The sequence below is a fragment of the Prinia subflava genome, chromosome 6 (assembly GCF_021018805.1).
Source record: "Prinia subflava isolate CZ2003 ecotype Zambia chromosome 6, Cam_Psub_1.2, whole genome shotgun sequence".
Taxonomy (NCBI): domain Eukaryota; kingdom Metazoa; phylum Chordata; class Aves; order Passeriformes; family Cisticolidae; genus Prinia; species Prinia subflava.
Genome location: NC_086252.1, coordinates 28,307,148 through 28,326,754, shown reverse-complemented (window position 1 = coordinate 28,326,754; position 19,607 = coordinate 28,307,148). Strand labels below are relative to the sequence as shown.

At 41.7% G+C, this 19,607-nt stretch overlaps 1 protein-coding gene across 1 annotated transcript in view; it reads left to right on the top strand.

Annotated features, from left to right (window-relative positions):
- Window positions 1-19,607, top strand: part of SEMA5B (semaphorin 5B) — a 264,588-nt gene that overhangs the window by 196,760 nt on the left and 48,221 nt on the right. The window contains exons 9-12 of the mRNA XM_063400862.1: window positions 978-1,263; window positions 5,536-5,671; window positions 9,160-9,367; window positions 11,436-11,643. Of these exons, the coding sequence (XP_063256932.1) occupies window positions 978-1,263; window positions 5,536-5,671; window positions 9,160-9,367; window positions 11,436-11,643 (838 nt within the window). The remainder of the gene's footprint in view (window positions 1-977; window positions 1,264-5,535; window positions 5,672-9,159; window positions 9,368-11,435; window positions 11,644-19,607) is intronic.

The following is a 19,607-nucleotide window of genomic DNA, read 5'->3' as shown; positions in this document are numbered from 1 at the left end:
CAATACCCCTCCTGCTGTACCATTATCTGCCACCCAAACTTGCCTTGCAGCAGCACTGGCCTGCCTTTTCTCTGTTCTCCTTCCACTCCTGGGCTACAGCTCTAAAGGAATTCCATACTTCCCTTTTTTCTTCTTCTGTTGAACACTATTCAGAAATGAACATTGTAAAAACACCCTATAAAACCAACAGGTTTGGAGAAGGTTGTTTGTTTGTTTGTTTGATCAAATATTATTCATTGGCCAAACTTTTCATTTTACCAAAGAAACTTTTAGGATAAAAGACTATACACTTTAAAGCTTTGTTATATTCCAAATTAAAATATTTATTATTAAACCTACTAAATGAAATATTCTTTTCAATTATTGTGAAAATAATACCGAAAATTTTAGGAGAAAAAGCATTAAGGAGAGCACGTTTCACTGCTGTCAGTATCTGACATGGTTTTGTTTCATGGACATAGGATAATCTTTTGTGCCTAGAAACTGGAAAGGTTTCATGATAAAAGCCAGATGTGACAGTGCTGGGAGAGTAGCTTGAACATTTCAGTGCATCTGTCTGGGGAATGGGGCGGATGCACACAGCATATTTAACACATCATATGGTCCACTTCAAAAGGGAATAGGTGAAGCAGCCCAATGGGAGGGCTTTGTCTTGTAAAAGGAGTATAGGTACAGAGAATAGTCATGCACATGCAAAGTGTTGATCTCTGCTTTCACTGAAATCAGTAGCAGCTTTGCCAATAAAGTGGAGAAACAATGGGGCCTTTCCAAGATCTGGAAAAAGGTACCAGAGCTATATCCTCATATATCATTATCCCCATCTACTGTTTTTATGTCCTCTGCTGACTCCAAACTCCCAGTGGTCCAAGCTTTGACAGACTGCATAAATGGAGCTGGCAGCGCAATGCAGTGAGCAAGTCAGTGAGCATGGATTGATTTCTAACCTATATAAATCTCTTCAAATGTTTGTTTTTCAGAGCCTAACTTTATTGCTGCCTATGACATCGGCTTGTTCACCTACTTCTTCTTCCGTGAGAACGCGGTGGAACATGACTGTGGGAAAACAGTGTATTCTCGTGTGGCAAGGGTTTGCAAAAATGATATTGGAGGGAGGTTTTTGCTGGAGGACACATGGACAACTTTCATGAAGGCCAGACTGAACTGCTCCCGTGCTGGAGAAATCCCTTTCTATTACAATGAACTGCAAAGCACCTTCTACCTTCCTGAGCAAGATCTGATCTACGGTGTCTTCACTACTAATGTGTAAGTTGCACTGGCTTTGCTGCCCTTCCTCTATCCCCAGCAGTCTGAGAGTGACAATGTATTGATTTCTAAGACAGGCTGAGCAATCATTTTTGAAAGATCATTTGGTAAACATGAAAGAATAGATAGGTCTGTGTTACCCATCATGACAATGTAGCCTCTAGGACAGTGTTTTTAATCCATGGTTCACAGATTCCTGGAGTCCATAAAAGATGACTGTGCAGTTTTAGGGTAACTTAATTTGATACAAACCTGGGCATTGACAGACTTCAGACTTTTGTAGAGACAGTGCAACTTGTGTAGTTTAGAGAGATGATCTAAAAATGACCTGACAGAAAGCACATTAATTTCCAGCCAAGCTAATTGCCTGGACAATCTGATGCAATTGTGTGACACTGGAGCTGGCCCATGAGATGGACAGGTGCACACACTTGGGAGAGAAGGGCTGGAAGGAGAAGAATGAGGCAGATGGGATCACAACAGCCTAGACTGAAAACAGCATCTATTGCAGTTGAACAACACTGTAATAGCAAGGTCATGAGGGCCACAAGCCACTGAGGATTTCCAAGGCGGGATCTTTACCTCTGCCACAGACTGTTTGAGGTCCACAAATCAAAAACAGTGTTGGAACTCTGAGGGGAAGGTATGATTTCTGATACTTCATAATCACCTCTTCTTGGCTTGATATTGAAAAAACTTGTAATTGGAATGATTTAGTGTAGCTGTGAAAGCAGAAAGGAGAAGAGGAGTTAATTAAAAAATATATTAAAAAACTCATGATGTATATTTTTAAGTCAGGAAAACTCAAATAACTTTTTCTCTGATGCCTAAGGCTAGGATGATAAGTTTCAAGCTATAACCAGTCTGCATGGTATTGAGTTTCAATAATGCATGTTCTCCAGGGGGGTGTTAGCCTGACATGTGAACTAGAGAATGAAAATCTGAGTAGTTACTCCATATGGCAAATGCTCCAAGTGCCTTCCCTGTGCTGGGCAGCCAGCTTCTTAGGGGTTTTTGTGTGCAGTGCTGTACTGCCCGTATGAAAAAGGGCCAGGGAGCCCACAGAAAACCAAAGAAGTGCAGCCCCACTGAAGTACAAACCCTCCTGTTTAATGTGTCGCCTGCTGGTGTGACAGGGCTTCAACTTCAGCCCCTGAAGTCACAAAACACCAGCCTCAGCTTCTTGAGCTAAAGTGCTGTTGGGGAGCCTCACTGTGAGTCAACAGAGCCTGAATGTTCTTCCACCTCTGTAAATTCCAGGAAATGGGTGTTTGGCCACCCTCATCCCTCTTCCAAGTTTTGTTTCTGTTCCCTCATTCCCAATGTCAGTCAAAAGGGAGAAGCACCTAGAAAAAATAAACATGATTGGGCACTGCACCTTGGCTGTGGACAAGGGGAAGATTTGTCCTCAGATTGAAAGGCATATGAGTCATTCTTTAAAAACATTTAGAGGATATTAGCCAAACTTCCTGAACATTAAAATGAAATCTGGCTATTGCTTTGGGCACTTGAGCTGACCCTTTTGGGGTTTTTTTACAGTTGGAGATGACCTCTGTGCCTATAGTGATAATGTTTTATCTATCCATTTGTCCATTCATCCAGCCAAGAATGGGAGTTGGAAATGAGAAATCTATTAATAACTGTATTTTATTTATCAAATTGGTGACGTTTTTGGACAATCAAAGGGGAGACATAGACCAGCTCTGGCTGGGACAGTTCTCTTCTTCTGTGTCCATCTCCCAAGTTTAACATGAGATGTGATGAGTGTTACCTGTCCCCTCTGGGTACACTTGAGCATTCTTTGTACATCAGGGATGTGGGATCTCTGTTCTGTCTTCTGAAGACAATGAATACGCAACATTTGTCTAATTGAAGAAATTAGTAAGTGATAACAGCTGAAGTTAGATCAAATAACATTTTGGGTCTACAACATGGTGTTCTTTTAAAAGTTCAAAGAGAAAATGTTCCAATTTGTCATCTGACTAGAGAAAGAATGGTAATTATTCTTTTAACTTTCACTGGGACTTATATCATGCTGCATGAGCTCTGCATACCAAAGAGGGTTAATTTATGCACCAGTCTGAGTTTCTTTGTGAAAAAATGCCAATGCAACACAAAACTATGATTTTTTTGTTGTTGTTGCTGTTTTTTACAGGTACTTTTTACTTCGGAAGGTTCATGTTTAATGAATTTAGGGTCATCTTATAACAAAGGGGAGTCAGTGGTTGTGGTAACACCCACGTAGAGATTTATTGCTTCATGTTATGTTATACCCAGCTGAATCAGTGGGAAAGAGAGTTTTTAGGGGAAGCTGCTGATGAAATATTTAATATGTTTTTATTAAAATTTTCTGGGAGGTAATAGAGACAATGTTAAAACCTCTTTGAACTTAACCCATTTTTTAAACAAACTAGTTGGTCACAGGAGGTAGAAGGTGGGAATAAAGGAAGTTACACTTCACACCAAAACACAGGGACCAGCTGCACCAGTTGATGTCACTGGCTTGAGACTGGGATCAAACTTTTCAGAAGGAGGGATGGGAAATATGCCAGGCCACAGATGGAAAAGAAAATGGTCCACAAATTTAATGGAAAACCTCTTTCCTTTCTCCTTTCCAGCAAAGATAAAAGACCAAACTATGAAGTCCTTAGCAGGGCCCTAAAAATATCCTTCTTTTTTTTTTTTTCTAAGTATTTTCATTAGACTAGTGGAATTTTATTCTTTCTTTTCCTTTTTCATTTTCTCCCTCATTGTCTTTTTTTTCCTGTGTGCGCCTCGAGGCATTTACTTGTCATCCATCATTAAGTTTGTCTTAAAAGCTGCTGTCTGTGAGCATGCACTGCATCAGCAGTGTTCAGACAAAAGTGGAGAAAGGTTTGCCTGGCGTTGCTTTGACATGTTCAAAGTGAGCTACTCCATCATTCTGGGGATGCAAGGGGCAGGGGGGAGCAGGGAATGAGAAGGCAAAGCAGGAAGTTCTTCCTGATGTTGTATTGCTAGGAAGAAATATGCTCTGAAAGAATCTGTTCTTCTGCTTTACAGCCTGGAATGGAGAAGAAAGGCTTTTTTTGTGTGTGCAAAAGAGTGTAATTATTGGTTTAGTTAAAAAAATTTAAAAAGTTCTTTTCAGGGAATTCAAATTGCCTTAATTAGCAGAAAGATACATACAGCAGGAGTTGGGTTATTTAAAAGGCACCGTGACGAATCAGTCTCTCATTCTGGCCCTATTTTTAGTTTTATTTTGATTTTTTTTTCTCTAAACTTTGTGGCTTTCCAAAAAAAAAAAAAAAAAAGCGGGGGGGAGGAAAGAAAGAACTGGGAGCAGGTTTGAATTTCCGATCATCACTTACCAAATGTCCCTCTGGGTCAGTTTTGTTGAGGTCACCATCTAGGAAGTGCCCTCCAATCCTCCTGAGGCAGGAGGAGATGAGCTGGCCCAGGGCCCTGCAGAAATGGTTCCTCCAGGACTGAAATGGAACAGCAAAGGCCAACTGATCTGTGTGCAGTGTGGCTGGGCAGCCCAGCATCCTTGAAACACATTCCTTTGCAAAGAGTCCTTCCTACAGCAGCATTTCCCTCACTGTGCTGTGCCTCCCCTGGCTGAGGGTGCTTGGTGAACAGTCTGCCCCAGACAGATCCTGCTCCCTCCTGGGAACACACAGAAGTGAACTGTGGCCATTGAAAACAGAAGTTTTCACAAATTAGCAAGACCTTTCTGCATGCTGAGCTGCTGTCAGAACCAGCTGGATTGTCACTGTCACCTTTTCCCTTCCATTTATTATATTTATATAATAAATAATAAATATTTATTTATTATATAAATATAATAGTAGGTGATATATTTTATAGCCAAAGATTTCAGGAACCCGTAGAAACAGAGTTTCACCTTGAGAAAAGAACAAGAGATTAAAAATTAGCTTGTTTGTAATCAATAAAGGTAGATGGATTGTTAAAAAAATGAAAGTAAAACCAGACACAAATAATCCATGCAAATTAAACTGTATTCCTTTCTTGTCAGAACTGCTTCCATGGCCCATAAATCTCTGACATTTTAAAACCAAACTTAAAATTCCTGCTCAGTATTGCCACACAAATCATCTGCATTTTACAGTTTATTTATTTATTTATTTTTACTCCCTGTGAGATTGGTATCACTGTACATTTACCTAGCAATTTATGTGTATTTTATTTGAGTGGAGTTTGATGTCTGTTATGATGAAAATGTCAATGTTCTAATGATTAAATTGATATTTTTCCCCTCCCCTTTTCCAGAAACAGCATAGCTGCCTCAGCAGTGTGTGCCTTCAATCTGAGTGCCATTACTCAGGCGTTTAATGGCCCCTTCCGCTACCAAGAAAACCCAAGATCAGCCTGGCTGCCAACGTTGAACCCCATCCCTAATTTCCAGGTACTGCTGCTGCTCTTCAGTTTACTGCAGCCCCTTTGACATTCTGTCACTTCAGTGGCTTGATTTGTGTATGACTCATTTTTCCAGGTAGACCCATGGTAGAGATAAATTGTATTTCTTCACATTTATGAGTGTTTTAGTCTGTGGAACTCCTTGCCACAAATTCATGGCAAAAAATGTGTAGTTTAAGGAATAATAAGAATATTCTGGATTTTTTAATAATGAATGATTTAAATCTCTGTTGCACCTATCACTGACACATACTCTGAGGATGTGATTCTCACAAAAGAACATGACATGTCCCTACTGGAACTGGGAAGGACTGAAAGCTGAAGCTGGACAAATTCAAACTAGAATGGAGACAACCTTTATTTTTTAAACCAGAAGGGTAATTAACCACTGTGATCTGTAAGGATGTGATGAATTTTCCATCACTTGATAGGGCCCCTAAGGCTACCAGTGCTTCAGGGGAAGATGGATGACTTTCTAACACATGGTAGCTCAGCCAGAAGCCGTGGATACGCTGCCACAGTAGCTGGTGGAAGGGGACACATGAGGATTGTCACAGGGGTTCCTTCTCCTTTTAAAAATCTCTTTTTTTATGAATGAGCAACTTTCCAGGATTACCAGTTAAGGCAATTTTGAAAATTGCAGTTTGAAAAAGCAGTTGCCTTATCACCAGATCCAGTCAGCGTGGGGCAGAGTATGTGTGAGACAGCCCCGACAAACCTCAGTCTTCTGAGGCATGAGCCATTTTACAGCTCAGCCCCTTCCCAGCAGGGGAATCCTGGGGAGGATGGACTTGCCTTCATGTCCTTGCTTCCCCACAGCAAATCCTTTCAGCCCAGTCGTCTGAATCTGGCTCTCCTTTATGATGGCAAATGCTGAGGCTGCCTGCAAGTGCCATCTGCCTTCCAACTGGTGATGTCAAAAACCTTCCAAAAAGAACTCTAGAGTCGCCTGAAATCACAGCAAGAGCAGATGGGAGGCAGGTCTCTGCTGCAGGCAGGGACAGCCTTATCTTCCTGCTGAGGAACCTGATTTCTCCTCCTGAATTCCCTCTTGGCACATGACTGAGAGCCCCTGCCCATACAAGGTGGGACAGGCTTGGCCTCTTGATCACCCTCTCAGCTTGGTGCACTCAAAACCAAGAAACAAAGCCCTGCTGAAGGTCCAGCCATGCCAAACACAGCCAGGTTTTTGTTGTTGTTTTTCCTGTTTGTTTTTTTTAATTTAAAGGTATTATTAAGGCAAACAGAGAATCAAGGACTTTCTTTCCCTTGCTAGGCTAACCCAGAAGGAACAGTAAAAGACTTTGGAAAGGAATAATAAAGGACTTTGGAAGGCATTTCCATGTAGTGAAAAGTATCAGATAAAATGTGGAGTGTAAAGATTACAGCAGCAAGATGAAAGAAAAGGGTCAGAGGAAAATAAGGAAAGGAAAAAGGGGTATGTGGTAGACAAAAGGAAGATTACAAGAAGAGATTAAGATGTTTTCCAAGTACAGAAGGAACAAGAGGTCAGTGAGGAGCCTTAGGAAGATGACAAGGATAATTTAGTGACAGAAGAGGCAGATATTGCAAAAACATTAAATTAATTTTTTTGCCTCAGTGTTCACAAAGAAAGATGAGGGAAGGATGCCAGATTTTTTTTTTTCTTCCAGAGAGGAAGGAGAAATACTGAAGGATGCAGGGGACCAGGACAGTACAGATAATCAGGAAATTAGAACAAAACAACATTAAACCAAACCAGAGGTATGCTGTGTCAGCACATGAGCTGCCAATAGACCAGAAGAATTATCTGTGACTTGCTGAGAACAGAAAACAAAACCAACAATAACATTCCTGCCACTGGGACTCCTTTTAGGTGATGCTCTAGAAGGGAAAGTGAATGGGGAGAAAAGCATCCAAAGGAAGACAGTGGTATGAACCAGAAGGAGCATAGGATATGAAAAAAGAGAGAGATCTAAGAACTCTTTAGAATGTGGGATGAGTCATGAACTAAAAAAGACCATTGCAATAGAAAATGCATTAAAACCCACCTGAGGGCACAAAAACCCCACTGATGTTTATTTAGTCCGGCTATTCAGGAAGATCCTTAAATTGATTAAAAAGTGACCATGTTCATAGGTTGTGAGAATCAATATAGCTGTGTTCTAGTTCACAGAACCTCTAGAATATTGTAAGGCTTAGTACACCAGCGACTGGAATCCACATTTACTGTGTGAGTGTGTGTTAAATACCTGACAACTCATTTTAGCACATAGTAGTGGAAGGGCTTCGTGCTGCGCCCAGGAAAGGCAGCGATACCACCAGGAGTTGCTGTGATGTGGATCGAGAGTGTGAGCGTGCGAAATTTGTACCCTGCACCTCAAGTGCTGTAAACCAACATCCTAATTCTCAGTATTCTGACTTTTCTTCAAGGAAAGCTCGAACACCTGGACCCAAAATGAAGAAAGAGAAATGCGTGGGATTTTATTTCTAATGAAGTTGCTCAGGTGTGAGTTCTGTTTAGTGAGCAGTGAAGTTGTTCATAGACTGAGTATGGGACTTGGCAGGATTTAGTTGTAACACTGTCTCTCATGGTCTTGGGAAGATAAATAACTAGTCAGTCACCCTGCTGCCTTTTGGAGTAAAACATTTTCTGCCCTCCATGCATGATATTGTGGGGAAGAGTGAGATCCAGCCCCAGCTGGACTGAAAAACTATGACTGGCTTTTGAAAATACTGAGTTCTAGAGATTAGTCTAAGATAGAAACTCAGGCCTTAAAATGCATTATCCAACTGGTAGGATTTACGCTGTTTAAAAGACACAAGATGAGCTCTTTTTCTCCCCTGTTCTTGCTGTACAAGAGAATTGAGTCCTGCCTCCCTTGGTGCTGGAGGATGGGTGCTCATGGCTTGATCTTCATTTGCTGTCAGGAGAGAGGAGTGTGTGGTGGGGGAGCTTGGGGTTAACCTGCCTTGCTTCAGATGCAGCTGGGGGGCCTGTCCAGAAGGGAGCACATCAAAGAAAAGGAGTGTGGCAAGTTTGGTTCTTTGATGCAAAACCAGTCCATTTTCAGGTTTTTATAAACCAGGTTATACAGACTGAGATGCTAGGTGGAGTCTAAAGATTGTCTGAAGTGTTTCAAGGATTTATCACCACAAAACTTTCTCTCCACTGCTACCTTTAAATGTTTCTACAGCTAGTTTTTATTCTTTCTTTTCCTCCACGGTTTGTTAAAGCCTTTTGCCCTTCTGCTGTGCTGGTTGAGGCTATCACAAGGGAATGAAACTCCACATTGCTGATCAGTTGACCACCTAGGAGAAAAGTTTTCAAAGAGTGGGCTACAGGCCAAATCTAGGCTAAGGACCTGTGATCAGGCTATGTACTTAATCCTGTGACCCTCACACAGACCCACCTCCCCAGGAAATCAACAGGACATGAGTTTCCATGCTGGGCTGGGGAGAAGACACACTTTCTGAAATCCAATCTTCCGTATTTAGTGCGGGACGCTGAACGATGACAGCCCTAACGAGAACCTGACCGAGAGAGTCCTGCAGGACGCGCAGCGCCTGTTCCTGATGAATGACGTGGTGCAGCCCGTGACTGTGGATCCCTACGTCACTCAGGACAGCATCCGATTCTCCAAACTCGTGGTTGATATCGTTCAGGGGAAGGATACTCTCTACCATGTCATGTATATTGGAACAGGTAAGAGCATGAGGGCTTCAAACAGCTCCTCCTGCTTGCTTGTAGACCTAGCAGCCCTGACAGCCCAGTTGTGAAGTCCTCACACAGTTGTCACTCAATATGATTTTGGTACAAAACCTCATGGAAGTTTTTTGCCTGAGTAAATTAAAAGCAGGATGGAGGACTTGAGGCAGAGTCCCAAGTGATCAGACTATAAATCTCCATTGTGTTTAAAAAGAACAATAACATTTTTCTCCCTCTTATAAAAATATGTTTCAACTAATCAGGCTAATAAATACCAGTGGGGAAGAGCAGAAGGTCGCTGGAATGCTCTGTGGTTTCATGGATGTCGGTTGCCTCTCAGTGCTGTGAGCAGACCCATCTCTGAATAAGCAATAATAATGTGTAACCTCCGGGCTTGCCCAGGGATTTAATTATGTCTTTCTTTGCACTTCCACATCCCTACTGGTGTATGACTGCCAGTGCTTTTGGGAATGGCCATGCACTGAAGTTTAGGGCAGATATGGAAGCTGAGGCAAGTGCTTTTTTGTGGGAGCATAGCAAGCCAGTGTAGGTGTATGATTTAGTCTCTTAATTTTGACTTCCATCCTCTAATTAACAGGACATGTTGCCTCTTCTGAAAAGCACAGGTTTCTTGGATAAGTGAAGATGCTGAAGAAGGACAAAGTATTATAAATGGTTGTCTTAGCCCATATTCATTCTAATGATAGAGGTTAAATTAAATAGTTTGATTAATCAGAGCATTTGGCCAGCCTCATGGGTATAATGTTGTTATCCTCTATTGCAGAAGCTTTGACTTTAGAATAAGATGGATTGCTTCTCTAAGTGTTAATTTAATCTCACATCTGAATGTAGAGTCATTGCCTCATTCTCATGTTTAGGAGAATGGACCTTCAGGACTATGTCATAATTTATCCAACTTTTACCACCACTTATTTCAAAAATGATCATCTTCGTTTATTATTTATATGTTCTAGCAACACTCCCAATATGGGAACTCCATGAACATTGATTATGATGATAAGATTGTACTTAAATGGAAATATAACATAGTTCTGCCAATATGATATCTTGATATTTGAAGTGAGGAGTCCAGGCTACAAAGCCTTACAGAAAGCTGGAATACTTCCTGCTTCATATCATTAGTGTAGAAAGGTCCAATGCCATAACCTTAACTACTTATGTTTGCTTTACGGCCCTGGTCAGTGGTGGCTGAAGTGTAAGAACTGCTGGAAATGTTTAAACCTGTGAATGCTTCAGTAGAGACAGCCCTGCCCAGAGGCAGCCCTGAAAACAAACCTAGTCCTGAGACTGACTGAGCCCAAACTTCAGTTGTGTTCCACATGTAAGTGAAAGGGAAACTTCACTCCACTATAAATTGCTGAGCTTTGGCACCAATGCAGTTTCAGGAACAATTGGGTTGACAGACCTCTTGGGGGTTTCAATGAAAAGTGGTATGCATTAATCTCCCACAGCTTAGCAGATCTTTAAATTGTTTAGGTAAAAGCACTGAGAGCACAAACATGTGTGTTTCTGTGTATGCACTCCTCATGCCATAACATCGCCTTGTCAAGCTGGCTGCTTCCAGGAAGAGGATCAATTAGGTCTGTGACCCATGCAGTCATTATGGAGGCCTCAGAGATTTCCAGCAGGGCTGCTGCATCTGTTGTCATTTGTCATGACATCAAATCACACTGATCTGCTCCATAAACCAATAGAAATACAGACTCAAGGCACCAGAAATTATTTTTGCCATCCCGGGTCACCTTGCTCTGTAACTCTCTGGTAGCAGGACCAGACTTCTCTGCCTCGGTGCTCCAACTGGGAAAAACTGCCAGGTACTCACTGTCCAGATGGTTCACATCCTTCTGAATTCCCATTGAAGTGCATTCTCAGGTGGTTTCTGCTGAGGATTGTAGCTGGAGCTCTTTACGATGGACAGCAGGTGACCCAGAACTAGGTCAAACCTGCTCTGTAAAGATTACATTATTATTTCACTCTTTAGGCAGGTATGAAATGAAGTAATTGCCTCCAAGATTTATTTGTGCCTTGTTTCTTGTCCTGTTAGAGTATGGCACCATCCTGAAGGCCCTTTCTACCACTAACAGGAGTCTGAGGAGTTGTTATTTAGAGGAAATGCAGATCCTCCCTGATGGACAGCAGGAAGCAATCAAGAGTCTCCAAATCCTTCACAGCGACAGGTCACTCTTTGTGGGTCTGAATAATGGAGTGCTAAAAATTCCTTTGGAGAGATGCTCCATGTACAGAACAGAAGGGTAAGTAAATTTACAGCTCTAAAATATCCCACTTCTGGTTAAAGAAAAAAGCACCAGGGTAACATGTTCCAGTCTGATTTGGTTTAGAAGGCTTTTTGTTTCATCAGTAAGAGACAAAAAACACTGTTGAAGTGCATCTCCTGATAGATGCATGTATAAAGTCAGGAGCAATGAGGATAAGCAAATTTATTTTTTTGTAAATGTTAATAGTCCTCCTCAGAAATTAATCATATGTTTAGCAAGGAAGGGCTTACAAAATTTATTCCTTTTTTTTTAACTTCACATTATAGTGTTGCTTTTATTAAGCCCATGTGTTTTCCTGGTGGTTCTTATTGGCAGTATGGTTGAAGGTTTCTGAATTTGGGTTGCAGCCAGCCTTTCCTTGCTTATCCAAGTGATCACCTCTCAAACGTATGATGAGGCAGGGCTGGGCTGTGTGGCAACTTGTTATTGCTTTTGGAAATCAATAGTTCATCTCAGCTATGTGTGACACCTCTTACACCTGCATAGATTCTGTGCCTTGATTGTACCTCATAAAGAGTGTAGGAAAAATGACTTTTTCTAATTGTCTGCCTTGGCTCCAGGGCAGTCTTCCACATAGAATTGTAGAAGGGTTTTGCATCCAAATGGTGCCTCTCCATTTAAGCAGGTGAAAGGTTGTGATAGCAACTGTTTGAGACAGATGCTCAAGTAATCTCACTGGGTGCTGCAGGCTTGTTTACATCTCCTGAAAATACTTCTCCTCTCATGCTCCTCTCTCTTGCTTTCCTCTGTGAGAGTTTTGTGTGAAACTGATGTCCTCTGTGCTAGACAAGAGGAACAATTTTGTTAGCAACATTTAAACAGGTTTCTTCTTCTATGGCCTACTGAAAGATCTCCCTGATCTCTCTGTTCTCTTGCCAAAAAAAATTATAAAGAAAATGTCACTATAATTGTATTTTCAACAGGTAGAGGTTATCTATCAGCTTGTACTAAATCCATGTATGTCTAAAACAGATGGACAAAAAAGTGTTTAGTGAGAGAAAACCACAGCTGGAAAATGCCATCCTGTCCTCAGCCCTTAAAAGCAGAGATTTTAAAAGGTAGAACATAACAGCTGTCCTTTTCAGGCTGTCCTGCATAGCCTCAGTCTGAGAATATTTATGTGTGTATACATATATATGGTCCAGTTTCAAGAGAAATGAGTTCTTCCTTTCCTTTCCTATCTTGAGTTCAGCTTTCCAGTAATTTATAGATGCTGTCCTATTTTCAGCCTGCCCAAGTACTTTGTATGACACTTCCATTAAAATTCAAATGTTGGAGGTTCACTGAATTGCCTTAAAATGGGGCAAGCAAGAAGAAAGGAGTGCCTGGAGAGTAGATGGGTGGGGTATCTGACAAGAGCACCATATTTAGGTCCTGGAGGCTGCAGGGCAGCCTTCATGAGCTTATCCTAGCAAAACAAAAAACTATCCTCACAGAGGTTCCCTTGCCTGCTGGTGACCAAAAGCATCCTCAGTTTTATGCACTGCATGGCACTGGCTGAAATTACTGGGAAGTTTGTGTACCAGTGCTGTTTTTTTCTAAAACAAACTTTCTGGAGGCAATTTTGAGTGAAATAATAAAACAGCCCAGTTCTTCAGGGCTGGGAGACTCAAATCTTGTCTCCATTGACTAGTTTCATGATAGAAATCAGAATACCCAACCACTGGGCAATAGCAGGGTACAAGAGATGGGGCCTTGTGATGGCATGGTGGGATGTGATAGGGGACGTCAGAATTGGCTCAATTTGGGTGCTGACCATTTGTGTACATGGCAAAGAATCCTTTGCCCTCTAGGCAAGTCTTGTGGAGGGACTGTGCATTTGGAAAAAGGAAAGGGAAAAAGAAAGAAAATGTAGGAAAGCCAAGAAAGTCCATCATTTATTTGTTTGTTTGAGAGGACGTTTATTATATTATTATTACATTTTAAGCTAAGTTTTTTTAGGTTTTGTTGTTTTGATTGTGGGGCTTTTGTTGCTGTTGTTTGGTTGGGGGTTTTTTGTCTGGTTGGTTTTTGGGGGTTTTTCTTTGTCTAGGAAATTATTCAACTGCAATTTTTTCAGCTGCAAGTGTTGGAACCCTTTCTCCACTTAGCATCCTGGCTATGTAGGTGATAAGTCAATTTGACCTCCTTTGTATTTCTTTCAATCCTGCACAGTATCAAGAAGGATATTTTAATTTCCTCCAGTGCATTCCACCTGGCACTTCTCCTGGGCTGTGATTTATTGCTTATTGTTGTGTCTATATTTAATACACGCCAATACTGAGCCACTATGGGAAGAAGGGCTCCCACCCCTACAACACTCCCTGCTTACTTTTCTGTTGTGCAGTGACTTCGTGACTGGCCTCCTCGAAAAGCTCTGGTTTCAGCAGTTTTTATAATGTAATTGTTTTGGTGGGGCGGCTGGGGGAGCTTGGAGGTGATGGAGAGAATTTGTGCCTCCCAGGCAGGAATACCACATTGTCGTAGGCTCTGCCTTCTGTTATCAGAAAACTTTTCAGCCTTTTAGACCCTGGGGGCTGACGTGGGGTTGCGATTACTGATACAGAGCTGTTGTCTTCAACCTTCCTTCCCTGGAACGGGCAATCATGTTTGGAGAGAAAATTGACCCCAGCATTGATCCTGACCAGCGATCTTTGCTGCTCTGCTGCTTTAAAACCTCGGGGCTTGGTACCAAGGCTCAGAATTGGGGCAGAGGGGAAAACAGCGGCAAACAGAAGAGATGGAAAAGGATAAGGATTTCTGCCATCTCCTTTACTGTTTGTTTATTGACACGGCACCAATTTAATCTCTTAAATGGTGACCAGTAACTCAGCCCCATCTCTTGATGTAGAGGGTGTCTGAGCAGTGTTTTGTGTGTGCCCACTGACCTGTCTCAGTCTGTCTTTTCAGAACAGCCACTCTTAGCAGCAGGACAACAGGAAGACATCTGTAATGTCAGCTGCCCAAATTTACAGGCTGGACTAGGCTGCAGGACCTTGCCTTGTGCCTGGGTGTTCCTGGTGTTTGTCTTTCCTGCTCTCTTGAGTGCTGCTGTTCCCCACTGACTGGAGACTCTTAGGAAGGTGTCCAACATGAGCAAAACCTACAAGCCCTGTGAATATGCAGAATGTTTTGAAGGTTGCTTTGCTGGGTGGTAGTTTGGCTGTGCTTGCCACTGAATTTTGCATGGCTTTGAAATCTTTGTAACTTCCCTGCAATTTTCAAATGAGCTTCGATTTTTTTACCTCAAGTTGCCCCTAAGCTTTGGTGAGAAATATTTGAAGAACAAGTACTGCAGCCTTATCACTGACATCAGTGTATCTTTAGAATGTGCCTGAGCAAAATCCCAAATCTGAATTTCAGAGAGCTGAGGACCTCAGATCTGCAGTGTTACTTTCAGGTGGGATGTATCTGTAAGGCATAGTTCAGTAATTTTTTTCAAAAGCTGGGGTGCAGTTATTCATTTTTAGAATTGCAGTCAGACAGATAGGAAAATGAAGCTGGTTGTTACAAGGAATAGTTTATGATCTCTTTCTGTTGACTCTGCAGCATCAGAACTGTGGGCCTCTGAGCAGACAGGTGAGCAGAAACCCTAAGGTGGGCCAAGGATTTTGATTGCACATTTAAATGAGGAAAAGAAAATGTCTGGAAATGAGACAAGACAGTCTCTTGAATACCCAGCCCTTCTCCTCTCCCTGTCCCGAGCAATTTATTTTAATACACTTTATCTTGATATTAATTTCTTCCATTTTTTTTTCTGCATAAAACTTGCAGTTAACGTGATGCAAGTTGCAGTTTTGGATGTACAGTGTGGTTCTGGGATGGTTTGGCTCGCCTGTGCTCTCCCTGCCCTGCTGTGGGTATCTCCCAGGTGTGTCAGTGCCACCTCAGGTTACCTTCATGCCACTGTGGATCCTCCTGCTTCCAGAGCCGGGTCCTCTTGCCCACAGCTGTGCCATGCTCTTACCTGAACCCTTGCCTGCTTTTTGACCCCACTGCAGGGAATTTGCTGTTGAGTGGTGGTGAGGTTTTGCCCTCTTGCTTGGCCTGAATTCTGCCTCGCATGCCCTCCAGCCATGGTACTTAATGCAAAGCTGGCAGCAGTGACTCAGCTGACAAGGACTCTTACTTGCTGACTTGATATCTGAGAGAAGCACAGCTCACCTCTAAATAGCTCTGGGCCAGTGATCAGACAAACTAAGTACATGTAGGTGAGTAACTCCTGAAATGGCTCCAGGGACTTTTTGGAAGAAGAGGTCACCAGCTGCACTAAAGAAGCAGAGAGTTTTCTGCTCTCTTTGTCTCTCTCCAAAGTGGAACTACAGCTCCAAGCATGATCACTGTACCATGTCCAGCTTTGAGGGGGTTGACATCACATGGAGGATGGCTTTGGAGTTTAATAGTATGTTCTTTTTTTTTTTTTTTTAAGCCTTACATGATGCAAAATCCTTTGTAACAAAGGAGTGAAGCACTCGAATGTAGGATTCTAAAACCTGAATTACAAGATTACCATATTTCAGGAGTGAAATTGTTGGGGAATTTGTTTGGAGAAATAACATGTTCTGGGAAGAGGTCTAAAAATCTTCCAGTTTTGGAAAAGGATTTAATTGCACAGGCTGGAAATCCTCTGACTCCTTCATCAGAATGATGATAGTTCCTTGAAGGACAAACAATGAACTATTGTTGGGTAGAAAGAAAAATGTTTAAAAAGGTTGGGGAGGGCACCACAGAGACACTTGTTCAGTGGAGCTCAGCATCCAGCAGATTGCAGAGGTGACACTGATGGCTAGATTGCTCATCAAGGATTTTGAAAACCCAACACCTTTTTCTTAGCTGAGGCTGTTGAAAATCTGGCCCAGATTTTGTTTTGAAGATCTTCTCCCTGAGAGTTTAAAAAAATATTCAGCACATTGAATATCCGTTTAAAAATAGAGGCAAAAGGAAAGGTAACAGACTACAAAAATGTTGTGATAAAGCTTAATCATTAATTTCCATCTGTTCTGGCTGATATGGCCTCTCCACAATTAAGGGAATTAGCTAATTATTGTATCACCAATAATGCTGAAAAGCTTTGGAAGACTTCATAGGCAGAAAGGAAGCTCAGCCCAATGTTTTGTCATCCACAGTATCCAATAATACATCAGAATAAATCACTAAACATCTGGTTTGACATTCTGGTTGCATTTAAGAAAATAGCGAGACTCCCACTGACAGAGAATGAAGACATCAAACAGAACCGTGATCACTAAAGCTCTTGGAAAGAATGAAGTTTGTAGATGAAATGGATCTGTGTTCTTTAAATAGAAGTACAAAATTATACCATTTTCTCTATCCTGACAACACATTTGCATCTGCTGTAGCAGGCAATTACTCTCATTTTCTTTAATGTAGCTGTTTATGTATGTAAGTTAAGTGCATCCATACTATTTGCAGGATATGGACCTCCAAGGTTTGAAGGGATGGTAAGGTCTAAGGAACATGTTCAACTTTCAGAACAGCAGTTGAAGGGCTTCACTTGAGTGGTCTGGGAAAGGGACGTGTCTGAAATTGGAAATAAAAGCAGACAAGGATAAGCAGTGAGGTAGTGAGCTGGGGCATGTTTCCTGTAAGATGCCAGAGAGATTGGTTTTCAGTTTCATCTTATTTGACACTATCTTTAATGGCATGGAAGAAAGAAAATAGCATACTTTGTGGATGGCATTTAAGTATGAAGGAATCACAAATAACAGTGAGGGGAGAAATGCAGTGCGGGGCCAGCAGGGAAAGCAGCAAGAGGCTGAGTTTGAGGAATCAGCCTGTGCTGAGAATTCTGGTGCGTGTGTTGCTGAAAAGGAGAGAGGATACAAAATAGGAAGGAGCTCTGCTCCCAAGCAGATGAATTATTACAGCTTTTCTCATTTCTACTAAATGCTCAAAACAACATATATTATATTAATTTTAAGCAGCCTGTACACTTTCAGGCTCCCACTTGTAGTTCTGAAGTCTGGAAATGACCCTGAGTGAACAGAAGGGGAATTTAGCAATAGCTGGAGTCTAGAGTTATACAATTGCTGAAATACATGAAGGCCACTTCAGAAGCAGCCAAACAAAATCAGCTGATTTCAGTACTCAATTCCTTTTGTCTCCTTCCTATCTAGGTTGCCAATTGGTTTTAGGTTTGCCAGGAGGGAGCACATAGGTTAAACATGCCAGGGCTTTTGTTTGCTCCCTGTTTTAAAGCATCCTGCCAACATGACTTAAGAACAGTTTAGTATATGGATCCTTTTACCTCTAGGACGCTGGCTTTAGGCCAGCTCAGATCAATGCTAAAAGTCATTACCATCTGATGCCTGCTAGGTGGGCTGTGTGAAATTACTTTCAACACAGTGGCAACTGACAGGAAAGCATGTAGTTTTCTTGGAATATGTTATGTTAGGATGACATAGATGCTATTGTTATACAAACAAGATTAATAACTAAAGCTACAAGCAAGCCCCGGGGCAGATATCCATTGCATCTATCAAGTCTTGCCATTTGCTACTATTATGTCATAAGATTTGTATTCTAGGCAATGGTCACATTCAGTAATGTGGCTCCTGATGAAAGGGTCTGCAGCCTTACTGCTGCTGTGGCTGGTTTTCTTCATGTCTCAAGTTTCAGGCAGAATTTGCAGGGTAAATCACAAATGTGTCCAATGTTTATACTGAATTAATATATTGCTACAGATGCATCATTAACTTTTTATCAGGAGATAATGCTGTTTTACCTGTTTGGGGAAGAGGAAGTATCTGCAATCAGAGCAAATTTGGTTTTTCTGGTTCAAGTTTAAAATTTAAGTACATATGAATACCTAAAATATGTATGAGTTATAGAAAAATATAATCTTGTACAGTCTGGTATCTTCTATTGAAATACCCAAGTGTTGTAGAACTGTAGGAACATTCCAGTCTGCAGGAGGTAAAGCCAAATTTCAAGAATATCCATTTACTTCAGTGATGTTTCCTTGTTAAAAAGGTTGCTGATGGTTTTTTAATTACATGGGAAGACACATTGAAGAATATGTGCCAGACCATTTTCCCCCTTTTACAGTGTTAAAATATCTCTCCATTAGAAGGAAGATGGGTTTGATCCTCTGGCTGTAATGGATGGTCTAATATTTATTTGCCTTTTCCACGATACATTAATATACAAAGGCTCTATCTAGTTTTATCTGCATCTTGTTGAGCAGAAAATAATTACCCAGATCTTAACAAAATCCAACTTTCACAAAGGAGCTGCTTGAATATGGATTACTTTGTGCAGCCTAGGTGACAACTGTAGGCTATTTTCAGGTTTCTTTATCATCGTTCACACTGCTTTCTAAGTTTTCTGCCTTTGCAATTTTCTTTCCCATCCTGAGTTCCCATTTTAGTGTAACTTGTGTTCTTAAATCACCAGCATCTTGCAGAGGCTGCATCAGGCACTTGCTTATGTCCCTTGCAGTGGATTTGCTCTTGCCTAAGCCACCCTTTGCCCGTGTCCACCCACACCACCAAGCTGCAGCAGTTTGCCGTGTTCACACAGGGGTCTCAGATCTGCAACCACGAGGCAGAAGTACAGGAGCAGAGCACTTCATGTGACAGCTGCCTCCAGACACTGACTGACACAGGGCAGAGACAGGGAGTAACACTTGAGTGCACTGATTTGCCCAAGCTGCCTTTCCAAAAGGATGCCTGGTCCCCTCTGCCTGTTCCATATGGCAGCCCAGGGGAGCTTGTTTTCTTAGGGCTCAAAAGCCTGCCGGGCTTGGAAACAGTGGTGCTTCGCAACCCGGACAAACATGCCCCACATTCAGGAATTCCTTCTGGCTATTGCTTTCATTAGGACTTCAATAGTATCTGAGTTTTCTTGTGGATGAATGATCCTGTCACTGGTAGTCAGAGACTCTCTGTACTCTTGTTTTTATTAGAGGTCAGTTTTGTTTGGCACAGTGACAAGAATTT